At 35.4% G+C, this 17,406-nt stretch overlaps 1 protein-coding gene across 4 annotated transcripts in view; it reads left to right on the top strand.

Moving 5' to 3' along the window:
* Positions 1-17,406, top strand: part of PTPN3 (protein tyrosine phosphatase non-receptor type 3) — a 178,911-nt gene that overhangs the window by 63,346 nt on the left and 98,159 nt on the right. For 3 of the 4 annotated variants that reach the window (XM_026099877.2, XM_064506726.1, XM_064506725.1), the window contains exon 2: positions 10,562-10,716. In XM_026099877.2, the coding sequence (XP_025955662.2) occupies positions 10,562-10,716 (155 nt within the window). Of the gene's footprint in view, positions 1-4,443; positions 4,526-10,561; positions 10,717-17,406 lie in introns of those variants that run through there. The other variant, XM_064506727.1, reaches the window with a different exon arrangement.

The following is a 17,406-nucleotide window of genomic DNA, read 5'->3' as shown; positions in this document are numbered from 1 at the left end:
TTACATTCAGATGGCATTTCCATTTTTCTTTTAAAGCAGTGTTATCTTTGGTATTAATACTCTTAATACTCTATACTCATATAAAAATGTTTGCTAAGGTTTGAGGGTTTGTTCTGCTTTTCCGATGGATGGTGTAGTTTCAAGGCAGGCAGTACCACTTTACAAAATCTGTATTACACAGAGGATTTAAGCTGTGTTCTGTTCTCCTAAAAACTCATGCTGAGTCCTGCTGTAGAAGTTAATAGCACTGTAACAAAGAGTTCTTTAGGTGTTAATTCTTAATCCAGTTACCTACAACATGCTGGCTGCTCTTTAAATATTAAAGTGCTTTGGCAATTGCGTAACATAGTTATGATCCATGTTCCATTTGGAGAGAAAGTGGCAAGTTCACAAGATGCAGTTAGTGATGTCATCAGAAACAGAATATGGACATTTGGATTTGCAGTGTTAAGTTTTTAATCTACTACTGTATTGTTTCTGCAGACTTGTTCTGGTTCTTTCCTGCTTTTTCAAATAACTTAAATTTCTTTCACTCTAAACAAAGATGATGGAGTGTAATGTACAGTAACATCAGAACTGTTGAAAATGAAATGTTTGGTAGCTGCTTTGTGTCTTATTTCTGATGCAGCTTTGACATGAAAATCATAATGTGTTAAGTCAGAGGCAAATGTTGTAGACAGATCTCTTACTGGACTGATTAATATGGAAAAAAAATTGCTTTAGACATGCAATCATTTTGGAAAGCTTTTTTTCTTTTTTAAACACACCTATGAGTCAACTTAGTAAGAGGTAGTACCTGTGAGCTGAGATTTTTTTTTTTTTTTTTAGTTTATAGACAGTTGTGTTGCAGAACTATTATTAAATGAAATACAATATTTTGATCAACAGTTTTTTGAACTTATAGATGATATTTTAAAATATTGTTCTCTATCAGCAAACAGCTTGTGTTATGTTGGGAGGCATGATATATGTGGAATTGATGCATCTCTGTCATTCTCAGCAAAGTCTTATTATTATGGCTCTCAAAAAGTGAAGGTATCTCTTTTACACCAGAAAAGGTAGAGATTAGCACTGACCTGACAATCTAGCGGACAACATAATGCTTGTGGTGGATAGTCCTTGTTTTTTTTGAAGGTTTTGCCCTGATCTGTTTTTGGAGTTAGTAGAAGTAGCACAGACTGATACCAGTCAGGCAGTTGAGAAACTAAGTATGAGTATAGCAGAACAATAAAATTTCCATTTCAAAAGTATGTTTTGGGTGCATCTGTTCTACGTCTAAATTGTTAAAGTTTTCAGATAAATATTTTTCTGTCCTCTTCACTGAATTTGTAGTAGAGTTGATAAAACTTCTGTTTAATTATCACAGTTTTAGTTATCAGTAATGTTGATGTGGTAGAACTTGTTTGTTCTCATTTGTCATACAGTAGTTTTAGGAAATAGTTTATTGCCCACTAACAGATCTTTTTGTATAAAAGTTTCATTACTGTTGTTCACTTGGTACTTGAGGTTTCAGAATATTTTAGTAGCTTCTCTTTGTAAAACTCAGTGGTGAGTGCTTAGTTGTTTGGTTTTGAGAATTTGAGAATGTGAATTACTTTACATATAAACTAATGGCATCAGTTGGTTATCTGAGCAGTGTAGGCGTAGGTACAGCTTCACATTTGATTTTTATCCTGTGGCAGTTAGCTGTACAAAAATACACCCTGATATACTTCAGTCTACCTAGAATAATTTAAGAGAAAGATTGATAATTGGGCACTAGAATGCCCAACTTCCCATTTGACTCAGCTTTTGCTGCTTCTCCCGTCTTTATTGTTGTTAACATTAGATGATGCCCTGTTGAGGAAGGTAAACTTTGATTTTTTTGTTTGTTAATCTACAGATTCTGATTTCAGTTCATGCAGTGTTGTTTGTAGCCCGAAAAGGCTTTATCTAGTGATAAATCTTGCATTTTCCTATGAGCAAGTTTTTTTCTTTTATGCTGCAGTTGTGTTTAAATTTAAAGTAGGCTATAGAGGAAACCATAGAGTTCCTGAATTCTTCAATTCACATGGTGCAGGAAATGGAGCAACAGGCTGCTATTGCAGTGAACATATTGTTTTAAGATGTGATTTTTTTAAAAGATATTTAAAAAATAAACAAGGCAGATACTGCATAGATCTCTTAGAAGCAATAAAAACTTTTGAAAATTTGAAAGGAGTGTTAGAAGTTTGTCTCATTCTCATCTTTATTTTGTGGTGTTTGAATTGTGTAGGGAGTTCTCTGCTGTTACTTCAGCTGCTTTTTCCTCTCTTTTGTTTTTGTTCCCTGACTCACTCTGTGTACAGTAGATGGTATTTTTGTACTATTGCTAATCTTGTATCTAAAGTCTAACAGTAATCCTTCATGATGTGTAAGGTGAAACATTGGATCCTGCAGTGACTTAGTTGCGCGGTTTAATTCTATGTACATGAAATAGCATCAGAGAAGTTCGTATCACCAGATTCACAGACTTCAAGCTCGATTGGTTATTTTACAGCCTAGTTTGATCTTTTGTAAATGGGACCAAAGCGTTTTCCTCAGAAGCTGGATCAAAGCATGTTAAGAACCTTAGTATGGAAAGTGATGGTCAATTTCTTTTTCCCACCACAAGCTCTTCCAATATTTAATTACTGTTAGGATGTCTGATTTCAAGATTAAGTTTTCAGATATCCATTCTTGCTGTTGAGCATTGTTGCCAAGAGGCTGTGATAATTCTTTTTTTCCACATTTAAAGAACTTATTGGAAGCTCTTAAACCACCTTGCAGTCTCCTCTTTGACTAGGTAATTTATTGAGCTCTTTAAGCTTCGTGTCAATAGAAGTTATCTACTGCTTCCTACAGACCCTCTTTCCCTCTTCTGGGCTCTTGTTCCGTCCTCTGCTGTAGCTTGTGTTGTTACCAAATAGTACTTTGTGACAAACCATATTAAAACATGTTTCCTTGAGTTATGCCTTTTGAGTAAATAATTTTTATCACTCTGTAATAGCAGCCTGTCCTCCTTTATTGCTAGCCAGTCCTTGAGTATTCTTCAGTTTCAGTAGCAAAGACTGTTCGTATACCTGAAGCTATTCACATGCTTTAAGACTTGGCAGGCAAAAGTCTGTAGATTGCAGGTGGTGAATAACTTCTGAAAAAAGGTGAGGAGAAGGAACAATCTCAAAGTTAAAGTAGAGCATTTTTGTCTCAGACTTGTCTCAGAATATATACAGAGCAAACATTTGACTTGTACACTCCTTTAAGGATAATTTATTTATTATTATAATTTATTTTATATAATTTAGTGCTGTTCTTCCATCACTGTAAGTACAGTTCTTTCTGTAGCTTTCCTGATATTAATGTATAATTAACAGTCTGAAGAGAGTAAAGCCTCTTTTGGTACACCTGTACAGTATTTTGAGGGCCCTGAGTCTGTCATCAAGTCATTCTCTGCTATCTATCTAGGCAGTGGGACTAAATTGTGGTCCCTAGTCAAGACATGGTTGTACCAGGCAGCAGAACTGCAGTAAGACCAGGTGGCTTAGTGTGTTGCACTAGGTATGTGCAGCTACTTGCAGTGCTTGCTTCCCCTCCAGTGTGGTTTTGGCTTAGCGTGATCTTAGGGACATGGCAATCAAGTTCAATACCAGAATTAGAACTTGGGCTGATTTTCTCCTCTGCACCCCCTGTCTCAGTCAGTCTTTGGCATTCCTCTATGATTTTACTCAATCTAGAGTTCAAAATAGGTAGATTGCTCTTGAAAGACCTTTGCAGTATGTGTTTATCTGAGATATGTTAGAATGCAAAGTTGAAATGAAGTGCAGAGAAGATTTGCAAAGTGTATTATAAATCTCAGTATTACATACTAATTAAGTGGCTAACCTCTTATAGTGGTGTGGGGGTTTTTTAAATTTATGCAGTTGAATATATTAGACTTTATTCTTGCAGACAATGACTACTGAGTGGTAAGTAGGTTCCTGATTTCTAGACGTAGGAAGAATCCAGTTTGTCTACTTGCTTATTGGCCTTTAAATGTAAATTGAAATTTCAAGCTCTAATTTTGTGGAGGTTAGCATAGGAAAGAGTATTAAAAATTACTTGTGCGTTGGTTTTTGTTTTTAAATCAAGGCTTTTTTCCCTCATAGCTGCCTACATTGAAACTAAAATGCTTTTATGTGTGTTCTAAATAAGCCTTCAGGCTAGACTGCATATATAATGATATCTTTATTTGCTTATTTGTGGATGAACTCCAGCAGGTATCATTATGTTTCAGCAAGGAAAGAATTTTTTTTCTTTTTCTCCTTTAATCTCTTTTGCACTACCTTGCATAAATATTTGGCTGGCAATATGTTCAAGAATGTATATTAATATAGGTATTCCCGTACCTATTTTTGAAGGAATACCTTCAAAACTGTGTGCTTTTAACTTTTTCTTAAGGTACTCATTTTTCTGTAAAGAATGTCACTGTCTTACTGAAAAACTTAAGGAAGTAACTTGAATGGCTGAAATCTTGCTCCTGCAATTTTTGGTAAGTATATCATCTCAGAATACTTTGCTACAGTTATTATTTATGACAGCTAAATAATTTTACTGTGTTGGAATACATCACTGATGATAGCTACCGGAAGCAAATACAAGAAAGCTGAAACTTTTTTTATGTTAATTTTAAATTTAGTTTTAGGATGAAAGGCTTCTATTGCAATGATATTGCTGTCTGTCTTAGGAGTGACAGTTGGAAAACTTGCGGCTACTGCTTTGGATACGGTGTGGGCGCATGTATATGCACACAAACTGTCAGTGTAGATATCAACCTCTTTTCCAGTTTTAAGAAAGAAAATGTTGCGGCAACATGTCTTCCATTCTTCAGTTTGGAGGTATTTTTACACTGTAGGGTATAGTGCTTCATCTAAGGCTTCTATGATTTGCTATTTTATCTGCTCAATATTTATTGTTAAATTGTTTTTTCAAGACATAAAGTCTACTTCTAGCTTTCAAATTATTGTCTATAGAACTTATGATCAATATGTGGCTGTTAACCTCTGTCAGGGAAAGTTGGTGGAGAATAACCATAAATAAGGAGCAAATGATGACTTGCACACTTTGCTCAAAATGAAGCTTACCTTTTGGTTGTTGCTTTAGCAGTGCCCTGTAGTTTGCATGGAAATTTGCCAATATTGTATTGTGATTAAATAACTTACAGGACTTTCCTGTAAAACATTAGACTTGAATTGTATATTAATGGTGAGACTTGTATCTTTTTGGGAATATAGTAAAGAGGAAGCATTTTCTCTACAGAAGGTGGAAAAGGAAATTAGTTTTCCTAAGCGTTGAGTTAAACTTTTGTCTTCTATTCAGTCAAGCTGGCTCGATAACTTTACCCTCATTAATTACTCTTCATTGATGAAAGGTATGGCTTCAAGGTGTGAGAATAATACTTAACTACATGGGAAGAAGAATCAAAATACAAATTACTACAAAAAAAATCCAGGTTCTCTAGGGTTGTTTCTTTCTGGTAAATTGGGAGATCATTTTTACTGGCAAATAGGGAAAGCTGATGTATGGTGAAGAGCACTTGTGTTGGTTGCATTAGACCTGTGTACTGATGCAAAGACACCTTTAATATATGATACTACTCTGTATTCCCACTGACTTTATTTTATATCTTCTAAATAAAACAATAAGTAGCCATGAAATGTAACTACCTTACTGAAAGAACATATGGAAGATAATAATTATGTCCTCAGTACTACTATTTTTCCCCTCATTGTCAGGTATTGTAGCTCAGGTAATGAAAGTGGGTGAGTTAGTGCTATCCTTTCATGAATATAACTCCTATGGATTCTATAGTATTTACAGTTTTCAAGAGACCAACATGGAGCTAGAAATTTTCAGTCATATGAAAAAAAACCCTCAAAGAATCCTTAGGGTACAATAGTCCCCTTCCAGAAAAAGCATGAGTGCACAGTGTTGCAGGAGTAGAAATATCCCCATTTACCTAATGAAATGGTGGCAATGAATGACTTTAAAATTATTTATGGCTATATATGTGTGATTATATATAGCATATTCTTGAGTATATGAGCAGAAAAGCTGTAGATTTAATTCCTTGGTAGTACACATGTTGATGATCGTAACAGCTTCTTTACTGACAATTCCGAAGTGAGTCATAAAGATGCAAAATGCTGGTATGGAAAAGGGCTTTTAGAAGTCAATCTTCAATACAAAAGGTGAGGAGAATACATTTTTGTTCAGCCTGACTGATGCTTAATGGTTGCAGAAGACATGCATAACCAGTCTTGGTTAGAAGTTTTTAATGTACTTGGAAAACATTAACTTCTTTATGTAGTTGGATTTGTTGCTCCTGTAAGCTTATTGCATGATTTGATTACGGGATAGGATTCTGCCTGTTATATCTTTGTGTGAAAGTAACTGTGCTTTCTGTCTGTCTTGACAACTGTTAACTTTCTGTGTTTGAGATGCTTATTTTAGCAAAAGGGTACTAATTGCTAAGTTGGTCAGTAACTGGTAATGTTCACATTAGTCTGTTTAGTTTGTTGTCTTTGCAAATTAGCCTCCTGCCCAAGGCTATAAAGGGGAAACTGGGACTGGTCGGGGTTGCTCACGGCTGGAGGCTAATTGCTGGTGTTTAGAGCAGGCGTCTGGTCTTGCCTGCGATCGCAGTGACCCTTTGCCTATCCCAAAAGCAGTTGCAATTGCAGGTTGCTTTGTATGTTTTTCCAAGTACCATTTTGTAGTATGCTGGGGTTGATAAGCTAAGCCCTTACAGCAATCTGGGCCTATTTTTATTTAAAATATAGCTTTTAATATTTGATTTTACACATCTTGTCTATGGAAGGAAAAAGTGTAGATAACATGCTAATAACTCATATGCTCGTCTTTTATTCGCTTTCCCTTCTCACTTAGAATAAGGATTCAGAAAGTTGTTTTGTTAGAGACAAAATGAGCGATGCATTAAGCTAGGATACACAAAATGACTTATGCTAGTGCCTGCAGTGTGACACCTATGAAACAGTTCCTTCAGGAGTTTTTAGGTCTTGTGCAGAGTAATGTTGAAAGGGGTGTAGCTGGGAACTGGAGAGGAGGATGGCCTTCTGTGCTTTGGACTCGCAGTGGCTGACAGTTTTTTGGGACTTGATTAGGCCATTTGAGCTCTAATTGACTCATAGATATGGTGTCCAAATCCTCAGCCATTTATCCTGGTCTTGGCATGAGTTTCCATGGTCAGGTGGTTCTGTCAAGGACAGCCTCTGTTGAGTGTGTTTGTGGACTGTATGCACAAACTATGAACTCCTCCTGCATTATCAAATTGATATTACATGAAATTGTCTGAAATTCATAAAAATCAAGGACTTCTGAGTTTCTATTTGTAAACTCAATGCAAAAAGATCATATTCAAAAGATTTAAATTTCTTATGATGAATTTCCAAGTTACTATTCTAGTTTTGGCATAAAGCACGTGACCTAAAGATATGAAACAAATATAACTGTTAAGCGCTAGTGTAAAAACAAAACAAACAAACACACACCCCACCACCCTGCAACTTTAATCTAAAACTAAGCACCTCTCTGATTTTATAATCAACAGCAGTTTCTAAATAGGTGTTACTTTTAACTCTTAGATACTTTCTATGGATCCTTGGATACAGATACCTAGCAGGTTCGTGGCATAGAAAAGAACAGGCCTGACTTGTTGGAGGAGAGACATGAAAGTTCAGTTAGTAACAACACATGTTCTCTTTAATAGCATTAAAAGTTCTAGTTAGTTTGTGAAGACTTTAGGAATGAAATTGTATTCTTGTCACAGGTAGTGTCAGAACTGAGATTCCTGTTTTTTTCATATGTCCAGTTGGCAGTATTCAACAGAAATCTGGGCTTGGATTTAGAAACTGTATTACAATTTAGTGGGGGTAGTAGATGAATTTTATATAGAACTTGATACATATGTAAGGAAGAAATATAGGGCTGTAATCTGCAAAAACTATAGGGGACCTTAACCTGAAAATGAAACCTAGCTGTACTAAATCTACCTCCAAATATGGGATAGGCTATCCAGATGACTTGTTAGGCTCTCTATAGAGAGGGAACCTGGAATTACCTGTGCTGCTATGTACAGTCACTTAAAAAAAAAGAAAAAAAAAAAAAAGAAAAAGAAAAAAAATCAGTAATTGTTTATGAAGGGTTATTTTTTCAATTATAAAATGGTTGTTTTCGTCGGTAGCAAGCATGTATGTATGGCAACATAAGAAAAACATATATATCTTATTTGGCCAATTTTGCCTAATAATGCTATTAATAAATAAATTCTGTTTTATTGGCTCCTATACTGAAACAAGTGATTAATGAGATTTAGCCATATCGTAGCACTTGAGAAATCCCAGTGAATAATACTCTGAGACTGGTTAGGGTTAGAGGGCAAAATTCTCGCCGGTTCTGAAGGCACAGCTCGTCCTGTGGCATGACCTGTCCTAGGAGGGCAGGGGCTGAGAGAGGGTCTTCTGTTTTCTCCCAACAGATAGGAGCTGAGACTCTTGCGGTCATTGCTCTCTACTGAAGCCTGGTTAACATGGAAGAGGAGTAAACTATACTTTAAAAAAAAAAAAAAGTATGATGGAAGCTTAAGACAAGCATTGGATGGGAAATCTCTATTTAACCCTTTTGTTCATATTCCCGACCTTTCCTGAGTGGATGAGCCTGTAAGCTTTAGAGTATGGTACCCTTCATAATGCAGACCGAACCCAGAAAGCCAGAGTATGGCAGACTGTCTTCTGCTAGATGGCAGAGCTTTGAGTCTGGCTAGCAAAATGTTTTTCTCATCTAGTGACTGTCCCACAGTGAATAATAATTTTCTACTTCTGCCTGTCCGTGGGCTAATGGGTAGATGTCTAGTTCTGCAAGTGAGGAGTTCTTTTTGATCTCTGAGAGTGAAAAGGGGAGAAAAAATTACGTGGAGCAATTCATATTTTCACCTGGCTTTTGAGGGAAGACAAACACAATGCTGAATAAATATACAGTTAAAACTTAGGTGCTGGAAAATTAGAGATTGCTGGAATGAAGGTTTCATGTACAGGAAAAACACTGCTGATTTCCCAGGGGAAAAATGCAGTGTGCTGGCTAAATAAATGGGTCTAGGCAATTTATATACGGTCTGGATTTTAGAAAAAATACAGTAGCAAACTATGAAGTGGTTGACCAAACAAATACATGAGGGTCCTTGTTGAATACTTTTGGGTGTCTGGCTTCTGAGTTTCCAATTTTTTTCTGTGAGAAGGGAGCTGTTTTAGCTGGTTCTAAGTACAGATTATAAGTTGTGTGAAAATGGATCAGTGCACTGCTTTGTTCCCATTGGTACTTCATGGAATTTTGTATCTTATGGCTTTTTGTGCATTTCAGGTTTTGTTTTTTATAGCAATGCTTGAGTAGATTTGATAATTCAGAATTTGAGTGTAAGTAGTTTTATTCTAAAATATTTGGTTTCTTCAGCTGCTAACAAAGAAAAACAAGCCTCCTTTTTGAGGCAGATAGAGAAATAGGACTATTTGGGAATCTTCCTTTGACATTGGTCCTGTCTAACATGGCCAGCTGCTTAGTGAGGATTCATACTATGCAAGTGTCTTTGTAGCTAGCCTTTAATAAGTGAAGTATGATTTGGTAATTAACCTGGAAAACTATCCTCTGCTTCGCCTGCCATCTGCCTTTATATATTGTGATGTTAATTGGTAAACTGATCTAGTGAAGAGAGGCTTGATTCTTTCTTCATGGAAATGTTTTCAGGCTTGACTGTGTTTAATTCATTTCTTGCTTTAAGAAGTAATTTTTATTTATTTATTTATTTACATTTGTGAAAAGTATGTGTTTCAGAGTCTTAGTGCTCCTGAAGATTTTTTTCAAAAAAATTCATGAAACCACAAACTTATACCTTAAGAAAAACATCCCACAGGAAAGGAAATTTATGTGTTGTAGGTTGTAAGATAGTGACATGCTTTTTAATGTTAACCCAGGTTGCCTTACATATGCTATATGTATTGCTATAACAAAATGCTGCTTAGCAGAAAGTAATCTGCTTTAAGGCAAAACTGTTTGTTTAGTGGTTTTAAAAAAAAAAGCTTCACTGTTGTGAAAATTGTGAGATAAATACAGAAATATGGATTATAGGAATCCTATAAAGGTGTGATGGATTTATTAGTTACAGATTAAAAAAGCTTTTTCTAGTTTTGACTTTCTACTGTATAATAGGTGTTGGGGTTCTTTTCTGATTTAAATGTAGGCAAAGGTGCATGCCTAACCTACAGGTGAGTTTAAGTGGTTTAACTGTGATTGCATTTAGATGGCTACATTTAGATCATGAAAGCCCCTCTATAGGCATGTATGCTCTGGTTTGCAACTTGTTAATTTTACAGTTTGTTCTTTTATAAAAGTGGTTTTTATTACTCTACGTATTTGGGTGTAATGAGACCTTCATGTTGGTGTGGATTTCTCTGGAAAGTATTGATGAATCTTTAGCGAATTGTAACAACTTCTATTAAATGTGATTTTTGTTTTATAGGTTATTCAGCGATAGTTATGAACTCCCGCTTACGAGCCTTAGGTGGGAGGATAAATAATATACGAGCATCAGAACTACCAAAAGAGAAAACTCGATCAGAGATAATCTGTAATGTCCACTTTTTGGATGGCTCAGTACAAAGCTTCAAAGTCAATGTAAGTTCTGAAAACCTTTTTTCTTTCTTTTCCTTTTCTAAACATAAAAATTTGTTTGAAAGCTGAAGATGGTATGTGGGACCCTGAGGTATGGGTTTCCCATAAGATATTGAGGATGTAGCTTTGTCATTACAAATTGCAGAATTATTGGTTATGAAGCGAGTTTAAGTGATATTTAAATTTTCCCTACTGTCAACTGACAAGCTGACATAAAATCATGCCATGCAGATTGTGGCTGGAGAAGGGGCTCCTGGAGGTGTGGGAACCAGACAGAGGTCAAATCTGATGATCATTATGAGCTATGAATAAGCAATTCATACTTAAAGGGGCTTTGAAATTTGGGTGAACCCCTTTTTTCTCTCATCAAAGGACTGATAATGCTAAAAAAGGAGCAGGCTTTGTAAATTACTGTAGCGATGTCAATACATACTTTCTCAAATACAAAGATGCTGCAAATAATGAAGACACTGTGGCTTAAAAGGGATGGGTCTGCTGATCAGTCTTTTATACTTAAACATAGAGGAAGTTGGAAACTCTGGACTGGTTTGTACTTTTTTTTTTCTTTTTAACTGGGATACCCTGTATTGGTAGACCCCCTGATGTAATGCAGTTATACTGATGGAATAGCGCATTTGAGTCTGTAAGTAGCTCGTTTCTTAATCTTCAGTTCTGATTAAAAGCATTAGTGTTTTTTTATTTGAAAAGAAAGGAAATATCTTCTCAATCAGTTTTCAGTATAATTATCTGACTGTGCAGGAAAACTGAATAAATTTAAATATAATAGTGTGGATTTGTGTATATGGTACTTCTGTGTCCAGTTTACTTAATTTGAGAATTAAGAGTTTTTCTGAGGAAGTTGTGTTGGGTATCTGAAGAAAAGCTGAGAACACACCTGTGACCCCTCCTAGATTACAGAATACTTTCCACTAGGAGATTCAAATCTTCAGCTGAAAACTTTGATTTGCCTAAGTATTATTACAGTTCTCCTTTGCTAACTGATTTTATTTAAGAACTTTCTTTTGGATTGAAAGAAATTGTTTGCTAGGCAAATGTATGATTGTTCCCTAATTATTTTCATTCTAATATATATAGAATTACAGTGTAATATTTTAGAGTGTGTTTGTATTTAAAAATATTGAAGGAAAATGAAGATACTGTTTACCAAAGTAATTTCATGTTGTGTCAAAGCAGTAAATATTAGACTTGTGTGTCCATTTTTGAAACCCAATGCGGTAGAGATTAATGGGATAGATTTTCCTGCTTTTAGGCATGTTTAAAATCAATTGTTAGCTACTGGTGCCCTTGAAAAAGAATTTTTCTGTTGTAGAATATCTTCATTATAAACCTGTGAGTCTGCTAATATAAGTTAAAAAGTTATTCATTTTAACCTGTATGTTAGTATGAAAGAGCATTTGAGGGACATAGCTATGCTGCTGCAACTATGTGATCTGAACTGCTTCTTGTTCTAAGGTGGTGTTCTTTATAAATGTCTTGTTCTACATCTCATCTAAATTCAAATGCTTTCTTCCTTGTTACCCAGTGCTTTAAGGACATTTAAAGGATCTTGTCATTATGAAGTAGCTAAAATCGGGGCTGGGTGGGGGGAGTACCAGGAGGGTAAGTATATAGGAGAAAGAGCAGCACCTTACTACAAAATTTCTGTCCTTCATCTCCAGTATGCCCTCCAGGGTTGCCTTATCTGCTGATTTTGAATGAATCTAGCATAAGTACCCCCCCCCCCCCAATCTTTGAAAGATGAGGAACTAAAACTGTCTAAAATCCATTTGAAGTAGTATATTCTTCTTTGTATGCAAAGTCAAGTGTTGACAGAGCTTTTAGTTCAGCTTTTAGTTCTGGGGAACTGGAACTAATGTTGAACTTCCTTAAGTGTCATATGGGACACATTGCTGTCCGATTGAAAAGAAGTGATGAGTGTCGCTGTCCCACGACGTTACAGGGTAATACAAGGAAGAGACTTCTGGAAGATGTGTTGTAAACTACTGAGCTTTCATACCAATGCTGAGGGAGCCTGCCTTCTCTTGTCAGGACTAACCTTCCTGATTATCTAACCTTGATTTCTGCCTAGGAACAAGCTTTACCCCTGTCTCCTCATTGTGTTGCAGTTTCTAGTTGTGAAAGAGATTTGAAGCCAGCTGCTGAAAATTTGTATTTGAAAATTCTGCTTATGTCAGCAGAAGAATTCAGCTTAACGAAGTTTGGGCCTGAATGTGGTTGTAGGGTTGTATGGCATTTATTTATTTTATTATTTTGACAGCCAGCACCGTTCTGTGTTCTGATCTGTGGTCAGTGTGGATATCAGCTAGACATGTATTGGAGGAAAGCAAGTTTTACTCTGAACAGGCTTTCCCCTCAAGACACATCCTTCTATGTCACTTCAGAGAAAGTGTTTTTGTTAAAAACTAACATGTTTAATAATCAATTGATAAATTATTAAAATGGAGGTGTTTTCTGAAATAACTAGGCAAAGCCACAAGTAAGAAAACAATGTCTTGTAGACAAGTGTTTTATGGTTATGTTTTATTGTTATGTACATATGAATATGTACAAATGTTTTCAGTCTGAATTTGGAGAATTGGAACTGAACAGATCACTTATTTTAAGGCTCTGTGTAGTCTTCAATTTAAAAGAGCTTCAGTGTATTAGTGAAAAGTCAAAACTGGGAATTTTTCAGGGTTCTATGTTTGCAGGTTAATGGTACCTGGTTATGATTTATGAAAGATCTAAGTTTCCATGTATGATATGAATTGGACTGCACTTTGAACTAATGTTAGGCTAAAATGCTTGAATGTATAAGTATGCTTTACGTACATCAGCAGGATTATACTTTTCCACTACAAATAAGTGGAAAGTGAATGGAGAGGGGCAGAATACCGAAAACTTGGTTTTATTCTATATAATAGCATAAATGGAATCAAAGACTCTTACCATTGTAATGATAATATACCAAAAAATATTGAATTGTTTTGTCATGCAGGAGATATCTGAACATTGAATTTTTAACTGCAGGAGGATTTCTTTCTTTCAAAGACACAGGGTGATTATAGAGGAAAAATAAACATTAAAAATGTTATTAAGGATGAGCAAAACTCAAGAGAAATTAGCTCTGAGTCTAAGGAAATAGAGATTTCTAAGATACCATTTATAACATCTTGTTGGCATTGCACAGAGGCTCAAGGCTAATGATTTTGAGGTAAATTTAACATGAAGGTGATATTTTAAATAGTCTAAACGTACAACATGTAGCAACCCTGAAAGTAAGAATTTATGTATTTTGTAATTTTGAACTAGTAATAAGTGACATCTTTAAAACTATGGTTGAACATCCAGGATATCACCAAATACTGAACCTTTCAGAGAAGAGAGAGAGTATGGATAGGAATGGTTTAAGTTCATTTCTTCTCATTCCCTAGCAACTGGATCTTTTTAGAGCCCACAGCTGGATTTAGTCAAACTTTGTTAGCAAACTGTGTGCCCTTAAACTTTCAGGATGAGGGCTATACATCTCTATCATTCTGTTAGATGCTTTTTTTTTTTCCTACTAGCTATCTGTAGCAATCTAAATGAAGACAAAACATTCTGAAGTTGGACAGATGAAGGAGGAAGGTGGTTTTTGCTCAAGGAAATAACCTGAGGGATTTGCTTTCTAATTCCTGAGAAATCTGAAGATAGCTGTTTAATTTGATGTCTGCTAGTTTATGTTCTTATTAAGCACTTTTACTGAATAATGTCAGCAACTTGACCAATTGAAAGTAGAGATTCAGTTTCAAGAAAATGATGTCATTTTTCACCTGGATTTTGACTTTGGCACAGTAATGATGTGCTAGGATTTTCTTTTTTTCTTTTATTATTTATCATTTAAAGGTGTTTGTATTGCAGTTTGCTGAATCTGAAATTTATATTGATATCACAAAGACTTACTCTAACTTCTGGTATCTCTTGTTCTTAGGTCATCATATTATCAAGAAAGTTGACATGGGAGTACAGACAGACATATTCTGCTTCTTTGCTTATAGTCCAAATAGAAATGCTTGTTAACTTTACAAGACTGAAGTGGCTACGAGACCTTCTTATCTTTGCTTCGTTATGTGTTTCAGTGTTTAGATGGAATGTGTCCAAAGTCTGTCCAAAGAATAGAAGGTGCATGCAAACAAAGATTAGAAAACATTCTTCTTTCAGAAATGCATTTGAGACAAGAACTTGACTGCACATGGTGTTAAATGTTTTATTTGTTTTTTAATTATGTTCAGATTTTCCTGAAGCCTTCCAGTAAACTTCAAGTGTTTGAACTTTCCAATCAGATTAATTCAGTTCTGTCTTTGAAGCTACCTCTGTCCCATTGTAAGGCTATGTATGGTGCATGAGATTTCCAGATGTGGAAAATGTTACTTGTTATTCTGATACATACAGAATGTGCTCAGATGCTGCGCCTGGGTGCCTTTAAATAACAAAATGTTTATTGAGCAATAATGTAAACTTATTTGCCACCTTTGGTATAAAAATGCAGGAATTTTCCATTCTTGCTCTACTTTGAGTTTTTTTACCAGGATTGACCATTCAGAAAGTATGCCTCTTGATTTCCAGAAACCTGACTTTGGGGAAAGGATAACATTTACAGTGTTAAATAACTTCTTTATTGCATTATCTTTTTGAGGCATAGTTGACACTTATGTCTTAGTATCTGTGATTTTGCTTTTAGACTATTTGACTTTTAAAAATAGGCTATGCTTCTAGAAGTAAAATTATTAGACAGTAATAACCAGAAAAATAACTTCACGTGAAATCCAAGTGATAAGGAATGTTTTTCCTTCCCCCACCGTTCTAGATTTCAGTTATGAGATCAGACACGTTTATCATTAGTCTGTTCAAATATGCATTTTGAGAACATAAGGATTATAGTTTGAGATATGTGTATGTACGTACCTCTCACTTAAACAATGAAGTAAAGTCAAACGAATGCATTAATACTTCTTCTTGTGTTCTAATCAAAAAATATTAATGGTAACCTCTATAAAACATGATTTATAGAGGTCTAACACTTAGTGTAAGTGACTGTGCAGTCTTCCTGGAATAGAGCGTATCCAGCAGAAAAAAAATCTTTCTTACAAATAAGTTTGGGAATTTTAAGACTCTATCCTCTATTTTTTTTTTAAGAAAATAGTTATTCTTTTTAATGATTTTCAATATTAGGTATGCTAAAGGAGAAAAATCTTGATTAAAGTTTTGTTTTATTTTTTGAGAAGTAACATGATTGTTTCAGCTAATACCTATAGGAATTGTTGGTATTATGTTTAAAATGATGAGCACTGATATGTCTGTCTTAAATGTTCATTGTGGTTGTTGATGTAAATTATAATTCCAAACTGCTCATATTAAAATACAATAATATGAAATTGTAGACTCTTAAACCACTGAGGGTTTTTTTTCTGCTGCATATTGTTTGTTAATTTGGGAAATGTTGATGCTTATCTGTGTCCCTGTATGTTGAAAGAATTGGTATATGACGTTTCAGGCTGGCAACAAATATTTAGTTTTATATTGGGACAGATCAGTGTATTGTATGACTGGAAAGCAATAAAGACACCATGAACCTTGATGATGCCTTTGAGACAGTGAGAAAGTGATCTGACCTACTGTAGGCTTGCTTGTCTGATCCCTTTGCAGAGACTTCAGAACAGATGTTGAAGGAAAGAGTTACTGGAGGGAGATTTTTCCAAAGTTAAATCTAGAATGATCATTTTAGAAAAAATAATTTTTGATGCAAAGAAAATGCAATGGATCAAAACTCTGTGGGCACAGATAAGTATTTTTTATGGCTTTATATAGGAAAATACTGAGCTGGAGAGCATGGTATCTAGAAGAGTTACAGGATGTGCAAGGAGTTGGCTTGAAAGGTGGCAGTAGTTTCTGCTGAAAAGGAGAGGTGTTAAACTGTGTAGGGTGGTTACTGGGATAGTTCTTGGGACTGGCAAATGTCACTGACCTGTAGCTCTTTAATCTTTTCAGTAAATCAAAGATGTAAGGTTTTGAGGTATTAATAATGATAAAAAGATATCAAGATATGATGTAGTCAGTGGGTTACCTTGAACAAGGAGTTATTACAGTGGGGGGAAACCGGTGGTGTAAAATAATTGTTTTTGTGAGACTAGGTAACGTTACATTTTTAAGCTCAGAACTTTACAGTTGGAAACAATAGAGGAGGAGAGCCCTGGCAGACTGCAGACAAAGGCAGGAATCTTCAGCCAACATTGTGGAAGTATTAATAGTCTTACTCTTGGCATTGGGGCCACCCTTGTTGGCATGCTATGTGCTGTTCCTGGCTACTAGCAGACAAAAGGATAAATCCCAGCTCAGGCAGGCATGGGAAGAAAAACTAGGATGCTATACAAAAAGTCTATACCTGAGGAAAGAAGAGGTTGCTTTGTTTGTTCTAGTAGGACAAAGTATCACATGCTCTGAATAAAAGCATTAGGTGAGTAAATAAATACCACCAAGGGAGGAGGACTTTGTCAGAAAAGCAAGTAAATTAGCTATGTGTAAAATTAGAATGGAAATTAGAAGAAAGTTTAACACTTTTTTCAAGCTCATGGGCATGTTGGGACCAAAGGATCCAGGCGGTTTAGTGGTGGATGACTGTTAGAGGTCTAAATAAATGAAGAAAGCATAAGCTCA

The sequence above is a fragment of the Dromaius novaehollandiae genome, chromosome 2, assembly GCF_036370855.1.
Source record: "Dromaius novaehollandiae isolate bDroNov1 chromosome 2, bDroNov1.hap1, whole genome shotgun sequence".
NCBI lineage: Eukaryota > Metazoa > Chordata > Aves > Casuariiformes > Dromaiidae > Dromaius > Dromaius novaehollandiae.
Note: the sequence above shows the minus strand (reverse complement) of the source record. Positions and strands in the feature narration are given on the sequence as shown.